The 27,569-nt window shown below is 36.3% G+C and overlaps 1 protein-coding gene across 4 annotated transcripts in view; it reads right to left on the bottom strand.

The window, feature by feature from the left end:
- The window catches only part of LRBA (LPS responsive beige-like anchor protein), a 412,366-nt gene that overhangs the window by 113,195 nt on the left and 271,602 nt on the right, over window positions 1-27,569 (bottom strand). For all 4 annotated transcript variants that reach the window (XM_040582452.1, XM_040582440.1, XM_040582445.1 and 1 more), the window contains 5 exons: window positions 24,162-24,279; window positions 22,538-22,640; window positions 20,493-20,608; window positions 17,423-17,535; window positions 811-951 (listed from right to left, as the gene is read on the bottom strand). In XM_040582452.1, coding sequence (XP_040438386.1) covers window positions 811-951; window positions 17,423-17,535; window positions 20,493-20,608; window positions 22,538-22,640; window positions 24,162-24,279 — 591 coding nt within the window. The remainder of the gene's footprint in view (window positions 1-810; window positions 952-17,422; window positions 17,536-20,492; window positions 20,609-22,537; window positions 22,641-24,161; window positions 24,280-27,569) is intronic.

Consider the following 27,569-nt stretch of genomic DNA (forward strand, 5'->3'; position numbering starts at 1 on the left):
TAACAAAAATAATACATGCATTTTATTTTGTTCAAGGTAATCTATTAATTATAAAGGATAGGAGTTAATACCGATAGCTTTACAGTTGTTATTGTTTAGTATGTAATTTATGATTTAGAAAAGAAAAATGTTTGAAAGATTTAAAAGCCTCCTCTTAGTTAAAGAACACTTAAGCACATATTAGTGGATAATTGCTTGAAATTAGCTAAGCGCTATAAATTACTTCAAGGATTTATGTATGCTTGTACATTCTAACAAGCTTTAATTAATGATGTGCTGCTAATGCTTTCCCAAAGAAATTACTTTCTAGGAGATAAATCACCTTTCAATTTTATAGAAAAATGCATTGTTTAACCAATGTATTATCAATTTGTAGCATCTCAAAAGTTACTTCCATATAAATTTGCAACAGAGTTCTAAAAATTAATTATTCTCATTTTAGAAATGAGAAACCAACTCATTTACAACCATTAGGAAGTGAAAATTAAATACATTCACAAAGAACCACAAATGTTCAATACATGGTGTCCACTCAGAAAACATGCAAGGAATTAACTATGTTTAAAGTAGCATAAGAACGTACACTAAAAAGCAAATTTTACGGAGAAAAATCTTTACTGATTTGAAAAGGCTGTACCATAAAAATTAAAACCTTCTTCTTGAACTTTGGAATACATCTATTCTATGCTACTGATTACAATTACTATAAGATTTCAGTACTCTCCTGTGCCATTGAGTTCTATTCATTCCTAGCTGTTTGTTACTTGCATTATCATTTAAAGGAAAAGCATTTTTGAAAGATATACTTACAATTCTTAATAACCACGTGAGCGCAAAACTTGCAGTTGAATAATGTGTGCCATAGTGAAATTTTGGAACCTGATCATCTTCCCATGATTCATATCTCTCAGCAAAGAATGCTGCTCTCTTTGGATTCAAAGCTCCGATAGGCTACAAGGTTTGTAAAAATAAATACATTAAGTAAATAAAGATAACATGACCCATTATCACATCATATTCCCTTTGCTTTTTTTGGTAACCAGAATTAATGGCATGCACGGAAAAAGCTGGATCTGATGTTTTGCAAAAGCAGATGCTGGATTCTCTAAGCACCTGAACATATCTGTGCGTTGCAAACCAGGACTCCACACACACACATACAGCTGATTGGAAAAAAGTCTATTCTGCATTCATTTCAGCTTAATTTCTATTTACTACTGATTAAAGTAACCAGCTAAAAACCACTTCTCAGTGAAATGCCTCGGACAAAGAGTTGCTGATTTGTGTGCCTGTGGTTGCATCTGCATGTTGAATACACTATGAAGCAAATGGTAAGCAGCAATGATAAACATCTTTGGATATTGGGGGGGGGGGGAGAGAATAGTGACCGATAGGGTGGAAGAATATTAACAGCGCGCTTGGAATTTTGATATTACCATTCTTGTTTCTCTGCTGTCTATACACTTACTCCAAGACAAGTTTTACATAATGGATAAAACTTAAAGCTTTGAAATGGATAAATGAAATAGCAGTATTTCTACATAAGAACATCAATATAAAAGAAACAAATAACACATGTATGACTAAAAAAGTCTATCACACTTTCACCAACAATGTTATTCTTTGTTCAGTGCTTACCTATGACATAAACACCCAGGGATTTATTTCAGTGTAAGAAATACAATATTTTGATATCTATACTTGTGTTTTTCTTTAGCAGACTTTTACAGAAAGGATTTGGAAAAAAGTATAAGGCATACAAAATCACTGAGAAATCCAAAAGCTAATTTAGTCATTCCACGTGTAAAATGTTTTAAGAGGTCTAAAATATCTTTGCATATACATGCAGAATATGTATGCAATACCACTTGGTATACATATTGAGCACACTGTATATATGTTATTAATGTAAATGACACTCATCTGTACAGTGGATGCAGTCAAGTATAACTGAAGAATAAATACGTAAAAATATTTTCTTCTTTCTGTTCTGCAAGAATAAGTATAAGTAAGAACACACTACAAGGTAAGCAAAAGCTTGAAAAGTCCTTGAACAAAAGTATCGGTAACCAAGTTGCTAATACAAGCATAGTTCAAGTGAAAAACTATGTCTGCTATTCTGATTATCAGTATTCAAATAACTGCTGCTTTGCAGCTCACATGAATTTGGCATACAAGCTTCAAAGTACTTTCTCTTCTAGGATAGATTAGATCTATAAATGACCTAAGATCTAATCTTACTTTTTTACTTAGAGCAGCTTTCACATTGCAGTAGGATAAAGAAAACATCTTAGGTTAATTACTATTTTTGCAGTTCACTAATTTGAAATATGACCTTTTAAAAGAAGTGGTTCCTGTATAAAAGGATTTTTATCTGATTTAGCAAATTTATTCCAGGGAAGAATGAAACTGACTCCAAGAAATCTCTTTTGTTGCAAGAACCACTTTGGAATCTCCATCTGTACTGATTTTCCCTAAAGACTCAGCTATGCTTGAGGGAAGAAAGAAGAAAGAAGGTCACTGGTAGACAAATTATATAAATTAAAAATAGAAACAGTGTTGTGCTGTGTGATTCTGTAACATTTTATGTATTCTCTTTATCTGCCTCTATTTTTATTACTCTCCAAATGAGTATAGCTCAAATCAATAGTTATAGAATTACATTCCTTGAATATAAAGCTACACCCAATTAGAATTGATTTCATTCTTTTTTAAAAAAAATAAAAAGGTATCATGCAGAGATCCATACAGCCAGAATCCACAGTATTGATTTTGGCTGTTATTGTTACAGTTGGTTTCTGAAGCCTGCAACAGGACAACTATCAAGACATGTCACATTTATTTGCAAGCAAATAAAAAAAGTCCCCAAATGAAAGAAAGCTTAGGGAAAAAAAAAAGAACCGTGGAGCTGTGCACTGACAATGATACACTATCAGCTTACTCAGAGAAGTTACAGTGGGAATACACACATTGAATTATACATTACACGAATGCACTGATTTATTGTGGTAATAACATCCACCTCATTAAAAGATTCTGCTTTGCTGCAGTTGGAGGGCTACATATTGTTTACTGCTATAAATTAACGGCAGCACACAGAAGACTGTAGAACCCTTCTAACAATAGATCTGTAATGACAGTGCTGTATATCACAGCTTCCCCAGCAGCTTCATAATAAAATGGAGACAATGTATTGGGCTAATACATTCTACCAGGCAGGCCCATATTTTTCTGACAACTGCTTCTAAGGATGAGGTGATTCTAGTGTGTTGCACTGCACTGCCAACAGTTAACTAAGCTCGTGCCACAGAAAAAGCACATACAAGGAATATCTAAATACCCTCCGACTTTTAACTTAGTAAACAAATCAAGTGACATTTTGTAATTATTTCATATTTCAAAATTAACAGGGAATCAGGATTACATACTGGATTGCCTCCCTGTGGGTAAATGTCAAGGGAAAAAGAGTAACTCCGAACTAAGCCCTGCTAGATGTAGCTATGAGACCACAAATTTATACTACTCGATATGATTTCCCTATGGCTACAGACCACTATGGAAGAACAAACTGGGAAGCTTTCATATCCAGAAATTCCAGAATAGATTTTCTTTGCAGTACCTCTTTCCAGAGAGAAAAATTAGGTATTAATTCACCAATTAAAAATACTTGGGGGGGGGAGGGGAAGAAAAGTAGAGATAGTAAAATTCTAACATGCAAAAAGAATGGATGAGACTACAGGAGTCAAGATGAAAAAAGAAATTGCTTATGGCTGCTAAGTTTTCAAACTGTATTGAAAAATGAATAATGCATATGGTTTTCAAGGCAGAGTTCATTCGAAAAAGGGTCCAAACTGGAGGAAGAACTGGAGGAAGGATTTTTTTAATTTTCTCTTTTCCATAAGCATGATCACCTGGGGTTTGATCCAAAGCGGTTGTAGTAACAACATGTCCTACTAATATGAAAGCCAGAAGCTGTTCTTAAAAAAATCTAACTCACTTGATACTACTTTTTCAAGTGCTCTCAAATCTAGGAGTACTTCAAAATAACTAAACCTCACATTTTGACCAACAACTGAATATAGTAAATTGCAGCCTATGGGCCAAGCTTGCTTACTTTCCTTGAGACACAACAAAGAAAAATGGTCTGTTGAAAAATAACTGAGAAAACACACTGACATTTACCATCTACTGCTGTTAAATATGTCCAGGCACTATGATGCGCAGTTCTATTTGTTGGTTCCTGATCTTAATCTGTGCCAGACACTGGAACAGTGGCCCAGCTGGCCTCCACTTTCGGAAGAGGCCCTGGTGCACCCATCGGAAGAAAAGAGAATGCCCGCTGCTTCTCTGCGTAGGGCAGAACCTCTCCCAGATTCTGTTGCTCATGTTATAGAATACATACCTTCTGGAAAATTGCTAATGACCTAACATAAGCAGACCGAAGTCTTATAAAGAAAGAATTATGGTCTGTTTATTTATCTCACACATTTAAGAAGAAAAAGAGGTGCTTTTTATTTCTATTTAATGTTTTCTTATTTTTTAAGTAGTGTTACTACAAATACACAGCCATAGCCTGTTCTTACCCACGCTGCCTTGACACTGGCTTCTAGACAGGCTTCTGTTAGTAAAAACAGCATCTTCACTTTTACTGTCTGCTACCCATTGTAATACTGGGAAAAGTTTTAAACTCATTAATATTTAAAATCCAGGAGAGACTGGAGCACTATGGCAGTAAATTGCATTAACTACTGCAAACAGTAAGTGATCAAGATGCCATGGTTTTATCTTCACTGTTAACTGTTACCTCTTCTGGGGAAGATGGCAATTTGAACAATTACTACTGGAAATCAGGAGATCTGTGCGAGTGCCTCAGTTCTGAAAAGTAGGCAGTTCCAGAAACAGTCCATGCTGACCAGTGAAAACCGAAAAATTTAAAAACGAATGAAAAAATTACTTCTTGAAATTTGTATTTCAAAACTTCTTCACCATGAAAAAATTAAAAAAGGAAAGAAAAAAGACAAGAAGAAAAAAATGGGGAAAAAAGAAAAAATGCTTTTCTTTATGATTTCTTATACTTCACATCCAATCAGGTATTTGGATTGCTGTGAATACAATTGTCTGTATCATTGAATTATGTTTTGTAGCATCCTTGCCAAGTATGTTGATTTTTTTTCGTACGTTCTATTTTCAAGATGACTATCTGGTTTGCATTACTGATATTTTTCATATATTCATTGAGCTTAAAGGACCAGGGGGACCATTAGGTCATCTCATCAAGCCTTGTGTTTGCATGACAAGCCATTAAATACCTTTCCATTACATGATTTTGAGCCCAACTGTTTATACTTGATTATAGCATGAGCTGTATTTGGCCAATCTGCTTTCCAGAAAGGCATCTGACTCTTGAGTACATGGACAATCTGCTATTTTTCTTGGAAGCTTTTTCTACTGATAATTGTGGTCCTCATCCTAAAAAAAAAACATACTTCAGTTCCGCTAAGAATTTACTAGTGTATTCCCAAAGAAATCTTATAATGCTTCTCTCTGACATATCACAGCCTCTGCTTATCCAGTATTTTCTGTATACAAAGATACTTACAGACTAAATTAGACATTTTAATAAACAAAAAAAAAAATGAGCTCTTCAGGTCTTCCATTGTAAGGCATCTCTTTCAGCCTTCAGATTTCTCTGCAGCCTGCCCACTCATCAAAGTATTCTAATATATAGAAATCTGAAATGTGTTCAGTGTGTCCCAGTGTTAAGCCTTCTCGTTGTCATAAATACACCAAGTGCTGTATACTGCACTGCAATCTAACCACAACTGCATTTTTAGATTACTATTTGTTTAGTTTATGTATTACCAACATATAATTAACTCCCAGAACACGCCAATACTTGTAATATTGTCAGTGGGATTTGCTGATCATCTAAGTAAAACTTCTTTTTCCCAGACAGAGGTATAAAGACAAGACACAAGGGTTTAATTATACCAAAACTTTAATAACCCAGGTCAACTGGGAAATATCTGGGAATAAACTCCTAGAATGTAGATGACTCCTCTCATCTGTCATTTTTGTGTTGGAGATCAGTCACAAAATGCCATAACCCTCCCTGAACCTATTCTCACTCACTGCTAGAACTCACCATCCTTCTCCTCCAACAACCAAGTACTGCTTTCTTAAAAATTAGGTCCTGCAACTCTCCCATCTTCTTTAGAGGGCATCTTAACCTTAATCCGTATCTAACACAAATCCACTGAAGAACTGTATCCCAGAGGAAAAAAACACAATTATCTGCCGAACTGTTTGAACTGCTCTCAGTGATCAACTAAACCGGTTCTTGGGCTGCTCCAGGAAAGATTTAAAAAATGGAACCAATCTACTAAAGGAGAAAAACAATCCTTACTAATTCATTCCCAAAACTGATGGTTTCACAGCAGATGCCCAAATCCTACATCAAAGACTAGGCTAGGAGCGAGGAACTATGAATTCCGATGGCAAAATTTGGCTGAAGCCAAAAGGGACAGAACTTGACAAAACATTTGTATTCTTCCCCAGTGACTCTTTAGGTCAGGGGTCCTCAAACTTTTTAAACAGGGGGCCGGCACGCAGATGAAGTGGCAGTCAGTCATCTGCAGCTGCTTGGTTCCCCCCCAACCCCCAGCAGGGGGGGGGAGGAGTGTCTGTAAATACGGGGGGGCTGGATTGAGGACCCTGGGGGGCCGTATCTGGCCCGCGGGCCGTAGTTTGAGGACCCCTGGTTTAGGAGATAAGAAATAATTTCTGCTCCAATTCTAAACTAATTAACTGCATTTTACTATTAATTGTAAATCGTATTTTTGTCCCTTATAACACTTAGTTTTTGAGAACTTCAAAACAAGCAGCTACTTGAACCTAATGTGGTTTCTTAGGGAATAAGGAATCCTATGGTCAAACATTTTTTGTATACACAACGTTGAAACTGCAATAATTATGAGCATTAGTGAGTTTACTGATTTTGACATCAAGATACGAAATCAGAAAAATTCATATAGCTGTGATGCCTTCTTTTCCAGTCACTAAGTCAAGACACATCTCTGGTGAATTTGTTGAATAGGCATTCTCTGGATATTTGTTAATGTTGCATCTAGGTAAGCTTCTTCACCTTTACTATTGGCAGGTCATTATGCTTGTAGTTATAACTGTAATCCATTATTCTGAATATAGGTATTTTAAATAATTATGACAACTGAAAATTTGTAGGGAGAAGGGAAACAAATGAAATAATAATGTAAAGCAAGTTCTGTCCCTTTTAGCTTTTAGACCTAGAACTAAAACAATTTTCAAGTATAGATAAGAGTTGCAAGCAAGCAACACTTCATATGGTCCACAGAGAAAAAAAAAAAAGAAGCCATAATTACACTAGTCACATAGCAAAGAAATTATACTTTCTCATATAATTTGCTAGACACATTGCATCAGGGAGCAAGGCAGAAGAAATATAAATATGTGTTTAAAAAAAAAAAAAAGGAAAGAAAAAACAACTACACAGCTAGCCCATCAGCAGCCACTAAACATTACTGTCTAAATTATTTCTGCAGTTCACAAAGTAGTTAAACTGGTTGCCAAACCTGGGAGGTTATCTGAAGGGAAGGATGATGCTTTACATGCCCTCTTTTCTTTTTTTACTGGGCTCCTGCTACTGGATGTTCACAGAGGCATGACATTGACCTACATGAGCTTCTGGACTGACTCCTCTCTTAGGACTTCACATTAAATGACTCAGCATCTTCACACACACACGAGCTGCTGCACATGATACAATAAAAGCCAGTCGGCAGCACTCCAGTACAACAAACCTGCAGTTACTTTTACATGTGAATGATTTCTTTCATTAGATACATCTTTTTATTTACACTAGTGAAGAAGCACAAATACAAGTGGCTACCAGCCACCACATTTAATACTTGCATGCACAGCTTAGGGTGCAGGCAGCTATTTCCCAGCGGCTCCTTTAACTAAGTGACAAGTATAACCAGCTGACTGCGATCAGCATTTTTATCAAATGTAGGATCCCTGGGCATTTCCTGATGCACTGCATATGGGATGAAATTATATAATCCTCAATGTTTTCCAAGATAAATTTAATATAATCTGTACATACTAAAACCACTGAGCTTTTTTATGTAAACATGCTTTTTAAAATACTTGTCAGTCCTTAGTAGCTTTCTTTGAGAAGACCCTATTTACCAGAAATCGTGTCGTGAAATTTACCAGATCACATTATGCTATAAAAAAAAATAATTAAAAGCTCTATTTTCTATTCTAGGCAAACTAAGAACTCAATAAAGGGCTGGAATAAAACCAGATAATATCTGTGTGATGCAAATTAAATTAAAAGTATTTGTACATATAGTTTATTATTCGGATTTTTTTAAAAAGCTCACACAAGAAGTCAGAAAAAAGTGATCTACAGGTGGTCTAATAACTAGAATGTCTGAACGTATCAATATAAAAAATATTTAGTGGTGCAAAACACAGAAGATTCCCAAAGTCCGTGGTTCAAAAATGGATCATAAACTAATCTTATGCATAAAAAATGAAGAAAAACTATGTTTAGCCATATTAGCGATGCTTTAGCAACACAGTAGTGACAGGATACAACTCAGGTCACCTAAAATCTTGGAAGAAACTGAATTTAAAGGAAAAATCTCCATACCTTCATATTGCTAACCACAGTATCAAATGCTCTTACAACCATCTGTAGCAGGTTCAAAACAATGCACTGCTGAACTGCAAACTTGCAAACTAAGCACGCATACGCTTTTACGTAAGGTTTAATCAATTGTTCAGCGCAACTGAATGTGTCACACACTGCGTGTCTGAGGTATGACTGCACCTCACCACTGCTGGGAAGGCGAACCGAAGAGACCTGTTCTATGTTGTACTCTTCCAAAAGGTCAGGGAGAAAGGAAGCTGCATGTCGCTGGGAATCATGAGGAGAAATCAAGCTGCTTGCAGGCAGTGAGGAGGGCATGGCATTGTAGTTGCCTTGCTTGGAAAATAACCCTGCCAGCCAAAAGCAACCATTTGCACACTCTATCCATGACATAATCTGTCAAGTGAAAGAAATCCCCGCATCATCACTTACTAAAAAAAATAATAATAATCCTTTTATGGATTTCAAGAAACGGGATTTAGTGAGAAGTCACATGCACTTGAAGCATTGCAGGAGATGAAAACATTCTCTCTCTGCCTTCCCTTCACAGATCATGCTCCTCTGCCACCCCGTCGTACAAGCCACTGTCGCAGCAAACAGCAGCCATTATACCTAAACACCAGATCTATAGAAGACAATCAGATCTAAACCCATAATCTTTTTTGGCTTGTACTAACAGCACAGGACCTGAAGTTAAAAGCTGACGCAGACCTGCATTTTCTGCAGATTAAACGCTGTCAGGTCACACAAAAAATATGTTATTGCGTACCAGATGAAAGCACCAAGCCCTACAAAAAAAGCAACAGCAGGCTACAAAGATGTACTCGGGAAAGTATAAAGAAGTATTCTACTGTGATCTGTAATGTTTCATAGCACTATTACAATCATATTATATTGATCTTGAATGTAAATAGTCAGCTAAGAGCCCATCAATGTGTACTTTTTCACACATGCATTGCTTCACTCCTAAGGTGAATTCATCCAACATTTTATTACCCATCTCATAACATCTCCTGATTAGTCAGCCATCATCTTCAATACCACCAACAGATTAGTATCATCAGAAAGTTTCATCAGCTCCCTTTTCATCTTTTTTTTTTTTTTTTTTTTTTTCAGACTACTATATATGCTGAACAGTATAAAGTACAGAAAAGACCTTTGGACTGCTAGTGACAACCCCACTTTGCAAACTAAACTTGTGTTTCTCATACTGAGGCAGTTTCAAGTGATTGGCTGGATATTATATGTAAATTATCTTTTCTTAATCTCATTAGACTATTCAACTCAAACTTTTAGGACCATACCATCTTCTCCTAGTGATCTTTTCCCATTTATTTTCCTTCATTTGATCCACACTTTCATCTGCTGATATTTGAGCTTGAGACAGACCATCTGATGTGTCCATCAAAGTCAGTCTACAGTCTAAGAACCACCTTAAACTCCTCCTTAAACAAATACTATAATTATTACTTCACCAATCTCTGATTTTCTCTGACCAGTACATTTATACCTGGATTATCCTTTGACCCCAGCAGGCTTCCTGCTCCTAGGAGTTTGATCAACTCAGTTTTAGACAGCTACAGTTAAGTGAGATAAATCCCATTCTCACTTCCAGTATGAGTGCAATCTTCAAGTTAGCCACCAGCATGCTTGTTTGGAAATTTGAATTATACAGATGTGTGCTGCGGCAGCTCATAATCTTCTGGAGTTCAAATGCATGCATATAAAAAGGAAGAAAGACTGTGTCAAGAGAGTAACATTCACTTTAGATTAGGAAGACAGCAGCCTGTCTTCCTAATTCAAAATGTCTATGGTCCAAGATATGTGTGTGAAATTATTTTGATTGCTAGTACGTTTTATGACCAGACATGTGCCCCATGGTTTCTTGTGATTATTTAAAAGGTTATGAACCTCCCTCAGTTCATTTCCAATTAGATGACATATGTTCAGGGCACCTAAAATTGAAACAAGAGCAAAATGGACAATAACATCAGATAAAAACTAAGAGCAGTATTTTGAACATTCACTGTTAATTCTGAGTGACTGTTTTTCTTGTCTTGAGTATTTTCACATTCAAAACAATACCTCTCCTTGAGGCAGGGAAAGATTATTGGGCTCATTACCAAAATGATTCTTATTGATCCTATAAACTTGACTTTTGCTCTAATACCCAAATAATTACAAAATAAGATTTCCTGAAAATAATTAAGTGATCCTAGAAGCTCCTATATGCATCTGATGTGCAAAGAGTATGCTTCTTGTGACTTCAAAAAATAAGCCTCTGGTGGGGAAAGAACAGAACAGGGAAGAGAAAGAAAGACTGGTAGCAAGATGTACTCTATCATCCACTTACATGTTCTTTAGAGGAGATAGTCGGACACAGAGAAAAAACCATTAATGACAAGGAAAAAAACCCAAAGATATTGAAGGATGGTTATGAAACCATAATAGAGCAGTAGAATATCCCAAATTAGTTTAAAAATTCTATCTGGACTAAGAGCAGGATTTCAGAAAGTATGTTTTGATAAATCGTCTCAGAGATGTATTTGGGTGATGTTTCAGTCTCAGCAGGTCTCTACAAATAGAGCTGTGGAGAAACAGGCAGCTAAAAATGCATGGAAATCACATGTTTATTCTGAAAAAGGTCCTGAGATGGACGCTGCATGAAGCTCAAACCAACATCTCAGCAGAAGAATCTCTGCCTTCGAAAGCGAAACAAGTGGGTATCAAGCAGAGGTGGCAAGTAAAACCTGAAAAAGGTAGAACTGATTCAGACAGAGGGAACATCCTGGTGCCTCTAAGGCTGGTGTCTAGGTCAGGCTTGGCGATCACCGGTGCCTGCTCCGTGGCAGGGAGCGGCCTCACTCGCGGCTCGGGCCCCGCCCGCGGGGGCGCCTGTCCATGGTGCTGAAGCGCGGCCGCCCCGGCCCGGCGGGCCCTGGCCATGGTGCTGCACCGCGGCGCGGCGAACCGCCCGGGGCAGCCACAGAGCCCCGGCACCGCGGGCAGCTCTGCCCCTGGCTCCGGCAGAGGTGCTACAGGAAACGATGCAACGGATTGACTCATCTGTCAGAAAAGATAATTGACCAATCTGATCATTTACGGAAGTCCCCTCTGGAAGCTGTCTGAGAATCGCTGGCATTTGGGAGACTCACAAAATCACTTCCCTCCCTCACCTAGAAATGGGAGAAATTTACAGCATTACAGCACGACTTTTTGTGGGAATGTAACAGACTATTCAGCGCTTTAGTTGGTATGATTTCTAATTCCACAATAGATTTTCTCATCCAAAGATCACAATGGTCCTAAAATTATAGCCCTGTCCTGGGATGTGAAGAGGAGAACTTCATACTGTTGCAGAGCTTTCTTCAAAGAAGGACTTTGCTTTTGAGTTATCATATCACAAGCAAGGAGACCAATCACAATTGCAGTATCCCCCCCACTCATCCCTTTTCATTTCTCTCTTTAATATTCAAAGAGGACAGATTAGGAAGAACGGGTCTCTGTTCTCTCAGCTAGATTTTGTTCTTTTATGGTTTTCTAAATGGTACCAAAACATGAATCCCCAAAAATCATGGTACTGCTCAGCGTATTGCTACCTGTTTGAATGTTTCCCTGCCCCTAAAATTTTCTTTTAACATGTTGATGTCAAATGTCTACATCTGTCAGTGCCTTTGTACAAACAGGGATGGAGATCAAATGTACATCTACCACAAGGTGATAAACCAGTTTTGGATTAATTTCTCTCAACAACTTCCTATTCTGTATACAACTTAAGAGAGGATGGAATGTCCTTCTCCTAGATGAAGCATGTTGCATTTCACAAAGAAATCTTGATAACTTATCTGACAATGGAGAGAATCTGCTAAATATACTTTATACTAAAAATATCAAAATCCGTAAGACTGATAAATGAATAATGAAAAATGCGTCTCCTTTTCAGATATCACTGCTTCAGGCTGACCACAGACATTGGCTGGCCTTGATACCGATACCATTTCTGGAGATGATGCAAAATTCTAGAATATACACCTGATCTTTTCTTAACTGCCAGGTATTCTGATACAAAGTCTGAAATATTTTATTTCCTGTACTGTCCTATTCTAAGCTGGAATTCATATGAACTGCCATGAAAGGAAAAATATTTGTACCTTATTTCTGAGCCTATCCTGTCAGGCTTTGCAATGCTTTTTAATTTAATTAAGTGGTATTTTTTGTCAGAGGTACAGATGACAAATTTACTCCTGAAATACCAGTGACAAGGCAACCAGGGAAGATGCTGAGCCCAGCAGTATCAAGCATCGTAGGTTTCAGAACCTAAATTCCAGATGTAATTGCCTATCCAAGTAAGTCATTACCACTGCACCCACTACTGTTAGTTCAAACACTGTTCCCCTTGTGTTCTTTTAGGGACCAATTCTGGAACATGCTTTATGTCTACAAGGACACTGCGTCCTTCCAGTGGGTTTATCAGTTTTAACTGGTAGCAACCTGGATTGATTTTGTGTTGGAGCACGAGCTGAATAAAACATAATTTTCGTTTCCTACAAGAAAAGAACTGGTTCACAGAATCCCTGTACAAGTTTAAATGCCTCTCTAGGCAAAAAGATTTCTTAAAAAAAAGTTGCAAAAGTATAATAGGTGCACAATGAAATCTTTTTTACTTTCTATCTCTTTGGCGAGGGGTAACAAGAGATAACTAAGCGCCCATCCCATTCTGCTTCCTTACAGGGGAAAATACACAGCACTAGTTATACATGCAATGAATTTGTGCTCCTGAAATGGGCACCCTGCAACAGAATTCAGGCTGGCGTGCTGAAGAACAGTCAACAGTGAAGCTTATGTTACAACAACAAAACTAGTCTAATTTGTCATAGTAAAAAAGATCTATTACTTCTCTTCTGTCAAAGTGTATTTGACATCAGTGGCTCCCACATACCAATTAAACACTTCAGTTCACTGAAGGTGAGAGCTATTTGTTGCTTTTGTACACTTGACTGAAAAAGAAGTCATTACGTACATAACAGCCACTATAAAATCGATGATGATTTAGCAAATATTGCATGAAAATGATAAAAATGAGAATAAAAATATTATTATGTACACATGTAGCTACAGTGAAGACAAAAGAAGATTTAAGAATGGCATAATTTTCTTCTAGCAGTGTCAGTTTATGATCTTACAGAAATTTTGTGCCTTATGAAAGAAAAATTACCAACAGCTACTCACATACAGCAAGATCTTGTAACAAACTTTTAAGAGTATAAAATTGTGCTTTGATCTCAGTATTTTCCATGTGGTTTTACTTCTATTTTTTTCCTTATCCAAGTCCAGAAACACAACACAATTTATTGCTTCCACTGAATAAAGAAAAGGAAAAAAATGTGCTTCTGAATAACATAAGTAATGCAGAAAATGGGACACATTCTGGTGGGAAACAGTGTCTGTTGTATAAATAAAATATATACAGCTATAAATGTAATATGTAATACTCATTCCAAACCACAGTCACCTCTTAAGAAATAAACACTTGAGTCAAAGCAGGGTAACAGACTGGCAGTGCACTCCTGGCATTTGTCAGGAGCGTTCGTCAGGCTGACAGTAATATTAACCACAATCCATTTCAGTTGCTTTGGTTTATCATGGTGTGACTGATGTTCAAAACAATGCCATAAGAAGCTGCTTAAATAAAGTGTTGGTTTAACCTATACACTGTAATTCTTTAAATCTGTACTAACTGTGGACTTCTAGCTAATATATTAACAAAACTGTTATTCATATCTGACACTTCAGAATACCTAAACTTAACTAGCAATTTCTAACACACACACACACACAGAAAAGAAAAATTGTTAATTTTTTGTTTTCTGAGGTACCAAAAAAAGTAAAATGTTGACCTGACATCTTTTCTGCCGGACCAAAATAAAAATTTTCCTTTTCTTTGCACAGTGGGAGCACCAAATTGTAATGCATTTCTGGACATGGGTAAGGAAAAGAAATAAAGTAAGAAACTGTTTAAACCACGTAAAAAGTTAAATGAAATATGTTTAAATATTTTTAATACCTTTAGCAGTGCAAAAGCATAGACATGCTACAAAACATAATTTGTGCTTATTTTGAAGCATTACGTCCAAGGTAACAGTACTAGAATGAAAATATCACAATGTAAGTGACATTCAAACACTTTCATAGCTGAATATTAGCAAGTCTTTTCAGGTATTTGCCATTAATTCATCACCTGACATGAAGTTTAACATTTAAACTACAGAGAAATGTCTAAACAGTAACCAAAGCTTGAACTGCCGTAATGGTATGTTGTAACAGACAGGTATGGCATCAAGGCTTCCATTGTGTGTATGGGAAGGACTGGCACTCAATCAGAACAGCAGTTACACTTTCAGAGATCAAGACACACTGTCTGATCAACAACATTTAACAGAACATAAGGGAAAATGCATGGTAAATATACATATATGTATAAATATTCACTGTTCTTTAACAACCGGGGCAATTCTCTGCCAATCAGCTGTTAAAGATTAAAAGCTGCCAAGAATGTAATGTTACAGGCTTAAAGAATTTTAACAGAACTCCTTCTACTCATAATACAGCATGACTCACATCTAATATTGTATTAATTGCCTCCTGTATTAGGTTCATAGCTTTCAAACGTATGATTAAGAAGGTTAAGTATAGATAATAGATAAAACCTAATTAACGTCCACTCGGTAATGTCCCTAAGTAACGTCCTCTCTCAGCAACAGCAATGCAAAGATTCCCTCAGAACTTAAAGTATACTTAGTAATCCTCAAAGACTACTTTCACGAGCAGAGAAATCCATATAACCAGTCACTGTTAATAATAAAACGCACAGAAAAAGAACACGTTTGCTATCCAATTTCTTAACGGAGGTAAGAGTGGTACCAAACCTAAAATGAGGAAAAATTGCTCTGCACTGCACTTAGGTCTATTTCAGGGTGGAGGAAAAAAGACTAGGACTATAGTGCTGACAGAATTGAGTAATTTACAAATTAAACACAATTAAAAGGAGATGCCTCGGAAGGACAGCAGCTGGAGAATCCTTTTTTTCCTGTCTTGAATTATTTTAGGAATGACATGATTGATATATGCAGAAGTGTCACTTAACAAAAGTTAATGGAAAATGAGGTTGCAAAACTCATGTCATAACCAAGTTATTAATGATTAATACATCTAATTTATGTACTAATTCAAGCTACACAAAGCTGATGTTACTCATAAGTTTTCAATTTTCACTTAAGTGTAATTCACAAGTGTAGTGTAACTTGGTGGTAGGTATTTTTATTTTTAAGCTACCTTCAGACATTTTTTGGCCTGTGTATTATTAAGAAAGTATTTACTAAATTCCACAATAGCAAATTATTTTAAATATAATTTACCTTCACAAGATTTGTTAAAGTGTAAAATATGTGTGGATTTATCCATGAATATGGATTTGTGTCAGTCAGACATTCTGAGAAAGCACAAATAATACTATTAGAAACTGTTACAATGACAGTACCTCAGTATCTCTCTGCTTTGGACTTAAAAAAATTATTCCTTTATTTTTATTTGTACGTATATACACACACACAAAAGGTATGATACAGTCTTCAAATACATATTCATGTATGTATTTATACACACATACATATCTGCATATATACATGTATATATATTTTATGACTATACTGTACCTTTTTTAAGGTCAAAATACTACATCTGTAGTAAAAAAAAAAAATTGGAGATTTTCACAGACTTGTGTTTAGCTTAATCAATTGTGCACTGAAAACAAGAACTTTTAAGAATTGCCTTACTTCTTTGGGGATTTTTTTTTCTATCAAATCACCAATTTGTATGGTAGACTTGCAAAAAACAAGCTATAATCAGAATACCTTCTTCACCTTTTCAACTAATTAACTATATTGCTCTGTGTGCCAATCATTTCCCATAATAGTCAGCTTATAGAAAAAGATCCTGTTTGATGATCAGTGAACTTGGTCTTTCTAGACAAAATGAGAGGTTTTCACTGTGTAAAATGAAATATTCCTTTCTTGGAAAACACTGAAAAAGAATACCAAATTCTATACAGCTTGAAACAGGCTGTATAATATTGTATCTGCATACATTTGTTTGGGAAAGACTCTTAGAAAAACAAGGCTACTCTGCCAGAAAAGAGTTGTTTGGAAAAGTTGTTAAAATTTGACAATGTCTGTCTGACAAAGGACAACCACACACACCTGAAGGACCATCAGAAGAAGTGGAAAAAATAATGTTTCTACTTATGGGAATAAGGGCAATGATTTAAAAGTAGTGAAATTATAACGGTATCACAGGCTTTGCTACTTAAAAAAGCACAATTTTCATCAGAAAAACAGAAAATTATTTGGCTGATTTTTAATCTTTAGCTGCCTCAGCATTCCTAACTTCATTAAAATTTGAAATTAAATGTAACGCATATGTTCCAACTAAGAGCACCTTCCATTAACAAGTATTAAATTGATACAATCAGAAGCACTAAGAATACATCAATAATTCATTTTTCCACAATCTGATCCCTATTATCAGTCTAAGCATATAGAAATGAATCACTGTTAACGGTTGTGCATTTAACATTAATGTATCAAACACAGCAGAAAACATTAACCAGACTGAAAGCTACTGTGATAAATACTGCAGAGAAAAAAAGGTATCTCTGATGACAAATACCTTTGACAAATCTCTGAAATTGCTAGGAAGTGTAAGGTCCAACTCCTCTGATTCATAGTTGGTGATAACCCAAGGGAAGACAGGGTACTGATTTAAATCATTGTAAGTTCGACCTGACAAACAACAACAGAAAAAACCCACCATGAGTTAAAAGAGTTATATTTAACTAGAACACCAACCTCTAAAGATACAAAAATACAACATTACCAGCTCTTCAAAGTAACCATAATATATCTCAGATCTTTTATCATTTCAATATTCTACTCTGATTTATTGAAAAGGATAAAGAAAAAGTTCCAATTGCTAGTATTTAATTTAAAACATTGCAGCCCGTTTCACTTTAATTGTGAACTTCTGCATATATTAAGAGTGACAGTTAAACCCATTCATTTTCTATACATTTCTCCTTTCCTTGTTTATGTCATCTTGTTTTCCATTACTTTAACGTGAAACAGTTAAAAAAATGCAGAGCCAATGACTTTTGTTGATACTAAAAAAATAAAGCAATATTTTTTTACATACTGTATTGAATTCCATACATGAAAACAGATTGAAGCAACTCAGGATTTTAGATTGAGAAATTATGCAAGTAAACTATCCTAGCTTCACTGGGAAAGAGTGCATTTTCTTCTTCATAGCTGGCACAGTGCTGTGTTTTGGATTTGGTGTGAGAACTATGTTGATAAAATCGATGTTTTTAGTTGTTTCTGGGTAGTGTTTATACCAAGTCAAGGACTTTTCAGTTTCTCAGGCCCTGCCAGCAAGAGGGCTGGAGGGGCACAAGAAACTGGGAGGGGGCACAGCCAGGACAGCTGGCCTGAACTGGCCAAAGGGGTATTCCAGGCCATGGAACATCATGCTGAGTGTATAAACTGCGGGGAGCTGGCTGGGGCCTTGGGATCGCTGCTCGGGGACTGGCTGGGCATCAGTCAGCAGGTCAGGTGGTGAGCACTTGTATTGTACATCACTTGTTTTAGTTGTTTTTCCCCTTCCCTTTGGGTTTTATTCTTCTCCTCTTCCTGCTCCTGTTCACTAGTATTGTTGTAACTGTTATTATTATCATCATCCTCACTATTATTATTTTCACCATCATCATCGTAATTTTATCGTCTTTCAATTATTAAATTGTTCTTATCTCAACCCTCCAGTTTTTTGCTTTTTCCCTTCCCTATTCTCCTCCCCATTCCACCGGAGGAAGGGGGTTTGTGAGTGAGCGGCTTTGTGGAACTTAGTTGCCAGCTAGGGTTAAACCACAATAGCATTTCATCAGGAGAATTCACTTTGAGGGGAATTCTCCCTTGACCATTGACCACTCATGGGTATCCAACATTTACCAGAACAGAAAATCTGTTTTGGTTTCTCACACACACCTTCAGGCATCTGTAAGATGAAAATAATATTCTTTCTTCCAGTAAAAACAAAATATTCAGTTAGAATAATCATATACCATACATACACACATACCCTGGTTTATAATTTTTAAATGCACAATTTTTACATGGATGCTGTCTCTTTTTATGACATTGCTGCAGAAACTCATTCATTCACATCACCTCCAATCAGTATGTCCTCAGATTTTTTCTAGCCTGGTCTTAAAAGTCTCAAATGACAGGTTTTTATTTCTTTCAAAGGAATATTATTTCACAACCCAATCTATCAGGTTGTCAGAAAAGGTTTTCTAAAACTCCACCTGAGTTTTTCTTTTTCTAGTTTTTTTATACCTTCAGTATTTTTCCATCCTGGTTTGCAGAATGGTATAGCCAGATCCTTTCTGTCCCTAATCAGTTGGTTATGTTGCACATTATCTCTTATTCAGGACTAAGTCTACTTACATGACACTGTGATATCTGCCTGTATTTGTTTCAAATTGAGAGCCATCCTAACAATCTTTTACCTCCCCATCCTGGGCAACTACATCTTCTCTTTTTCCAGAAGGGTATCTTTCTGTTCCTTTTAGCCTCAAATATCAAGTAGGTAAGAATTCACTTTATTTTTTTCAATGATGTATTTAAGCTGAAAAGGATCATTCACTGGAGACACAGAAAACAGTGTCATGATTTGCCTCATTCCAGCTCAGCAGTAAGGAGGCAAGGCAAGCAGATCTACCCCTACTTTTATAAAGCCTGCCAGCATCCTGGCATCTCTGACTTAATGACTGATAACAGAAACTAGCAAAACTGACCATTTGTATAAAATGTAATTAGTGTGAGCAGAGGCATTGGTTGTATCAATCATGTTAGCAAGAGCCAAGTCTGAAAGGGAATTAACAGACCTTTCAACACTGTCAATACCATCGGAAAAAGCTGAAAATTGAGAAGTTCTGTAAGTTGTTCCAAGAACAAAATACATTGGAAAATAAGAGAGGTCACCAGACCTAACAGCCTCCATTTGCTAAGCTGAAGTCAAGCTGGTTAGAAGCTAATAGGTTAAGATGGGTTGAACGAAATATAGCTTCACATTTACAGAATGAGGGGCTAGAGAAACAATACAGGGATAAGAATTAGGATTTGGGAGCAGATGAATGGTGTCCTGGCACAGCAGCACTGGTGATCCAGGCACTACACCCTTTTCTGAGACCAACCATACATCTTGCAACAGATGTATTTATTCACTCCAGGAATATCCTGCTCCCCAGCTGAGACTTCCCAGAGGGTTCCAGCCCTAAACTTGCTACATCAGTGGTATTTACGGAGGATAGTAATTTTGAAGACCAAAACTTAGAATACTAAGGGATAAAGAAGTTACTGTTTCTGAGACTCTGCTAAATAGCAGATGGTTGGTGTAGAGCCTGTCCTCCTACAACAGTCAAGATATTCTGACTTTAAGAGATATATTTTAACTGCAGTTCAGTACAGCATTATAAATCGCATGCCTCTCTATTCTTACATAAACATAAAAATAATTACGAATAAATTACATTTAGGAGGATTTTGTGAAGACGTTCCTCAGCAAAAAATTGTATGTAGAAAAAGTTATTTATTAAAAGGACAACATCTAGTAGTGCCCCATGTCTGTTGAGACTGTGCAACCATTAAGTCTTTTTCTGAGTCATTACAGTAATTTGTGTTACCTGCTACAGTGTTTAGAAACATCAGGTATTCAAAGTTGGAAATTTCTCGGTGTTGCCACCGCTGGGTCATATTGGAAGCTTTGAAAATCTGTCGTGGACTAGCCAAAGAAATGCGTCTGGGGAAAAAAAAAACCAACAAAACAACATTGGAAAAATAATGAGAAAACCTGTGGGTCTTCCTTTTAACTTATCTGAATTTTAGTGGCAGTTGTACATATTTTTTTTACTAGTTCTGTGCTAAATTTCTCTCAAGGTCAAATTGCTCTTTTGGATACTTGAAGTTCATTTTTTAAGTTTTATAATCTAAAAAGAACAAAAGACCTAAAACATCTGACAGCTGGATATGTCAAGGTTTGAAAACTTTCAAACAGAAATCTTTACAGATGTGCAAATTCAGCTGCTCCATGAAGGCTTGATGTCTTACAGAAATATGTTACTAGTGATTTAGAGAGATGGCAGACCATTAAATAAGAAAATTACACAACTTTTAGAATTTCACATAAGAATAAAGTAATTTTTAGGAGAGGTTTTCAAATCCCTCAAGAACAAAGGAAAACAATGGTAAGATTGATAGAATTACATTTTGAAGTGCATTCTCTTGAGATTTAAATTCTGGGCAGTGTTGGGGAGTTAGTCATAAATAACTCAATTTAACTTTTAGAATTTGATGCCAGATTTCCTAATATTTGTGAAAGACGACTACAGAGTCATTCCTTGGAGTGATAAATCAAGCACAGAAGAGCTTATCATAAAATTCCCAAGACAGTTTTGTTCATAATAAAAACATCTGTAAATACCAGAGCCACATCATTTAAGGGGGGAAAAAAAAAAATCTAGATATAGTTTTAGTCAACAGATCTTTACAGTTATTGGTAAACAATTAAAGAAAACAGTTACAGTAACTGAGTATTTTTTCAAATTAATACACTGCATTACATTGTAAAAAGATTTATCAAGACAAATGGACATGAAATTTTGAACAGGTGTGTCTATACTTTCATGTAAAGTTTTCACACATAATTTGCTTCTGTAAACAAAAATCCTTAAGTTCTTACAGAATAGCTATAATTGCAATTGAAGAGAATTTCTTCTGTACTTGATAAAAAAAAATAAGGTAAAGTACAAAACACAACAAAGCACATCCCCAGCTATTTTAATGCCATTTCTGTGCACAGAAATCGTTAAAAAATAAAACATTTAACAACAGTCAAGATACTCCTTAAAGGTTGCTGTTTCTTCTGAAAAATTAAAAATCAATCTACTTAAAAATACTTTAAAATTCCTTAAAATACAAGAGGTAACCAATCCAACTAGAGACCAGGTATACCTCAAAACTTTCTATTTCCATCAGCCCCAGTGAACATTAAACTGGGTTGAACTGCTGTGTTTCATCCAGAGCGTATCTGGTAATCAAGCCCTAACCTTCTGCTAACAATGCAGCAAACTGATTCATATTCTTCAGTTTTAGGATCCGAACACACAGCCTGCCATTGTAATACTGATTCCTCACTATGCAAAATTTGAACAATGTCCTTCAGAGCTAAAAGACAAGCACACCATAACATTCCCTCACACGCTGTTCAGCTTCTATTGTACTACACATCAGTACAATATCCTTCTGAAGAGGAACGATCATTTTCATCTACGTTTAAATACTACAGAGATTCAAGGATGTTACAGTCAAGCTAATATAATTGAACACGGCCATAAAAGCTAATCAGTCCTACAATCAGTCTTAAATCAGTCTTAAATCTTAGTGAGTTGGCAGGCATAAAGAAACCTATTTTCCTCAAGGAGGGTAAGTGATTGAGTCTCACTGCCAAAAAGAAGCTATCTTGCCTATAACAGACAGACATTACCAACAAATCTCAAATCAGAAAGTTTTTAGTCTACGAACACATTGCGAACAGCATGCAGAAGTGATGGGCTGAGATTATGCATTTTTGTAAACCAGTAGGTGTAAATGCTTCAAAGCAGATAGGCTTATCTGATGCAAAAACGACTCTTAGAATGGACAGATAAAATTAACTCAAATTGTAAAATACCTGGTCTGGGGTAGTCCAAAGATAGTGCCAACGCCGACCCGAGGCAGACAGTTAACCACCTTCTTTACTGTCGCTTGGTCAGGAAAATTGAACATGACACCCACTGTGAACACAAGAGTTGAAATATGGCACGATTCTTTTTCCTTTTTATTATTTGAGGCTTTCTGACCCAATAAAATTTAATCCTAAGCTTAGATGTTGAACAGATGAAATATTAGACATGTTTCCTGCAGGTTACTGTAGATACATCTTTTTATCATTTCCAGAAATAGTTTTATTTACTATTAACAGGAAGTTCAACAGAAGTTATCACTGTTACAAATCTCACAAGGTCTACCGTTGTCTTTCTTTCTGAATAGAAGTTAAACCTATATGCACAGACTGACTGTTTGGAATGGATTTTAAAAAAAAATAATTATATATTAATTGGATCCCACATTTCCTAGTTTACTTTATAGATATTTTCAAGATATATTCTTCAAAATACTATCTTCATATTCTGCCTGAAACATCCCATGATACTTGAGAAATAGCAACCTAAAAATCTAAATAACAATCTAATTATGGTATCACCAGTGGTCGTTTATGACTTCATAGAGTAGTACGACAGGCTACAAAATAGGAAAGGTTTTATGCACATGATTAATATTCTGTTGGACAATATCCCCTTCAGATATGCACAACAATGCTCTATGAGATAAGTGTCTGAATACTTACCAGTCACGTTCAAGATTAGAGACCATTTTAAGCTCAGGCAAAAACTTTGACTAGCACACTAACTGCATAAAACATGTTATCCTATGAAACTTTTACTGATTTCAAGACAACCGCCTTTCCTATTATTACAAAAACAATGTTTTACATTTTAAAAGTGTCATCTTAAGACCTACTTTATTTGGTGTCTTTGTATACAGTTTTCAAAATTTGTTTTTCAAAACTTCATTATCACTATAAAAGCAATAAAAGTACCTGAAGAATTTTAGTTTAAACAGCAAAGACATCATATAACATGGTTTAAAATAAAATTTAGGGGGAGAAAATCCAGAAGAAAGTTCTCAACAACTGTATTTTGAGTGATTCTCACAGTGCCTATGTGCATCTGCAAAAGGAACTGAAGAATGGGGATGGTAAAAAAAAGGTTCATAAACAAGGTAAATGCACATTTCTTTCTTAGAGTTGCACTAAGGTCTAACTGAAAGATACTGTTCCTAGAAATAAAGCATGAAGGTATACCAGTCACTGGTCTGATTTGGTAGTGAAGTTTTTTCACCACATTGTTCTTGATGTGTATAGCTAACAACTATTAACCCTCACAAGGGACAAAAAACCCTTCATGCATTACAGATCAGAGGTAGATATGCCTTAAGCAAGAGTTTCCATAGAATGCCAAATAAATGGAAGTGATGCATAGCTAATTCCCAGTTACCATGTCTGATCATAATTCCTCACTGAAAAAAAAAAAAAAGCAATGAAAAGGGGAAACTTAAGTTACAAAAATATACTTAAACAATGAGACACTCAATCCAAGCCCTCCTGCCATCTACATAAATCCATAACAAAAAGAACCAAACAGAATGCACATGACCCCAGACCAACACATGCCATTCCTCTAAATGCACAGTACCTCTATTCGCCATGAATATTTCCAGTGCTGTATTTTGCAAAAGATAACGTCGAGAAAAGATAGATCGAATCTCTGAAAAGAGCCATTTTCCATGGAGTCCTTCTGTATATGCCAGAATCTAGTAGAACGAGACAGAGAAATAAAGTTTTAAATTTATTGTCAGCATAGGTAATATCTTGTAAAAGAGAAACTGATTGACCCACAAACTTGGATTGTACCAATTGAACACAAAACCTGCAGCAAAATTAAGATATCCTCAATCATCACATCACACTATGAACCTAAAATGCATTTTTGAAGTCCTAAATTCAACGACTCATGTCAAGTGTTTTAAAAAAGAGCTGTTTTGCATTTTTGCCTTTAAAGACAACTGCCTATCTTCCCTAACCGAGGGAGTTTCAGAAACAATATGAAATGTTTGGCACTTCAGCAAAGCTTAAACAGATATTCTGAAATGTATGACTAGGGCCATTAGATGTATCTGCATTGACTTCAGCAGGTAATAACAGGCCTGTAACAAATAAGCAAGAAAAAATGTCTTGCAAGAAAAAATGGCTTTAAAGAAAAAAATGTTCCTTACCTTTATCGTTAAGGCAACATTCATTAATTCTGGAACTATAAAGGTTGGCTGTATAAGAGGTTAAGTATCATTTTGTCAGCTAAGGTTAAACACAAACCTGCAAATGAACTCAGCATAATCTCTCTATGGAGTAAGCGGTTGTCAAAGTAACTTGTTACAATTCCTGTCATCCCATCTGACAGACACAGATGCTTAGTCTGCCTTCACAATTCAGACTAATCCCATTTTCAGTCCTCAGCCACTTTGTTTCTTTGTTGCTTCACTTTTTCCTTTTCATTTCAAAGCTTAATTATGTAAGTGTTAAGGGACAGCGAGATCGGACACTTCTCTACCTCAGATTAACAAACCATAAGCAAAGGAAAATGTGAGATTTGTCAATTTTAGCAAACACAAAAGCACTTAATAGAAATCCATCACAGAAAAGGAGATTCAGATATAATCCTAGTTAACATCACACTTACTGCAATTTCACTTGGGCAATATATTGTGTATAAAAAACAAAAGTGAAGTTCAACCCTTTGACATAACAAAGGCTATTAATGAACCCAATTATTTGTTTATAAATTTTTAACAAAAGAGGATTTTGCCTCACATGTAGCATATGTTCACAACCAACCTGCATGTTTGTAGCACAGAGAGCAAGAAACGCCATTATAAAAGCACTACACAATGCAGTATGAAACACTGTACCACCTTTGTGAATTAAAAGCAAAGATGCCTGGCAAACCACAAGCAGACAGGAAAGAAGATCAGAACGTACAAAGCAAACCATCTCCCACACCTTCTTTCTTTTTCCTTAATCCCTCATCTTCCCCTCAATACAACTGCCACAGACAACTTCTCCCCCAGTACGCACACACACAGAGAAAGAGAAGGCAAGAACAAGTACTTATTCCGACACAAAATTCCAGAAATACGATGAAAGGACCAGAGATGTTTACTAATAATTTCTGGCACTGGGGAACTAATAAACTTGGGCCACGCTGCCACTTTCCATACCACATCCATAGCCCATCCACACTAATTGGCAGATTTGTATAATTCTGTGGTGCTATTCAGCACCACCACGGTTGGCTTTGTCATGTGCATATAAATATCCTTTAAAGAGCACAACATCAAAAGAGGTAATAAAGGAGACAAAGTTGCAAAAAAGTACTTTTTGCTGGTATTCATTCATCTTACAATGTTTAAATTGGAGCTTATAATTTCAAGGACTACTTTTTGAGACAGACAGGAATGTGATGACCTCCGCTTTTCCATTGTAACAAATAAAATGCAACAGCCTGCCTGTCACGATCAGTCTGTGCCTTGCAAATGCAAACGCTTCTTACATGGATACCATGAGTAAAATCAGCAGGTTAAATAATTGCCACTTTTACTCTGCAAAGCCAGCACTTTTTGTGACAATGGAAACCCTGAACATGGCCAAAAGCTTGCTGCATGCAACTGCTGCAGAACTGGAAGGAAAAGCACCAACTTGAACATAGCAGAGGCAGTTTACATTATGCACCTTGTACAGCCATGATAAAGTTCTCAAATTCAGTATAACAGGATTTACAGCAGCAACTGGAACTGTACTGCAGAAACACTACCAGCCACCACTGTAACAATCCTTTAACCCACTCATTAACAGAAGTTATCAGGAGCGAGAAGCAGCTGAGACCTAGCTGAGCAAGGCCTTCATTTCGGGTTGGAATAGCGTCTGCCTGGTCCGCAGCTTCACTTCAAAGTCTCTGGAGTTCAATTAAAACTGGATTACGTGGAAGCAGACCTTCTTTGGGACACACTGTTCTCTGAAACTCCAGGCACACTGACAGCACCCTAGACAGAGGTCTAGCCCGCCAATGAACCAGTTGCTATGGAAACTGCATCATTACCACTGCTCTGCGCTCATCACACCACCTATAGTAGATGAAAGGTCCAGAAGACAAACACATTTCTTTCATGTGTATTACCAAGTATACCTTATGAAAATCCAATCCTACCTTTTATTCCCTGACAAATATCTGATTTTATTAATAGGACCACCTAGTTGCAGAAACTGACTCTGACTTCAAATTAAATTCAGCATCTTTATTCTGGCAAAGGGATGATTATTTTTTTTTTTAAATCAGTGTTACTACCTCTGATATTATCAGAATTACAACTTTCAAAAACTACTTTTGCATTTTCCTGTTTTCACCTGTAAGACACACAACACAGAATTCTACTTAAGAATTTAAGAACACTATCCTCTTCATACTATTGTAAAACACGTTGAGTATAAACCCAGCTCATTTATTTGGGAACAACTTGTGGAGCAAAGACTAATGAGGGCGTACAATCTAATTTATCCTGCACAAATAGTACCACCTTCTCCACATGAAAAAGTATAGAATTTCAGCTGATCTGACACATCAGATTGAAGTTTTATCTACTGCACATTTAATTTATTTAAAAAGACACTGTGCTTTATGGATGGAAACACTATTCATATAGCCTACCTTTTCAATTAAAATACTTAAATCAAATGAGCCAATTGTAAAGTTCTATGGTTCTAAAAATCTCATTAGACACACTGTTCTGTGATTAGACTTTGGCAACACTAGATGAACAGCTGGTACAACAACACTATTACAAATTACTGTACAAACACAAAATTACTTTCACCTTTGCATGGAGCTCTTCTTTACTTCATGTAATAGAAATGAGGGTCTAAACCTGTAACCAGCCCTCACGTTCCTGCTGCAGGCCCTGACACTGCACAGCTGGAAGCAACTCCCCAAGAAACTAGTCAGTAAAGAATGGCCAGCTTCAACCCCCACTCCAAGGAGATTCTGAAATCAGTT

This window comes from Falco naumanni, chromosome 1 (genome assembly GCF_017639655.2).
Source record: "Falco naumanni isolate bFalNau1 chromosome 1, bFalNau1.pat, whole genome shotgun sequence".
Classification (NCBI taxonomy): Eukaryota; Metazoa; Chordata; class Aves; order Falconiformes; family Falconidae; genus Falco; species Falco naumanni.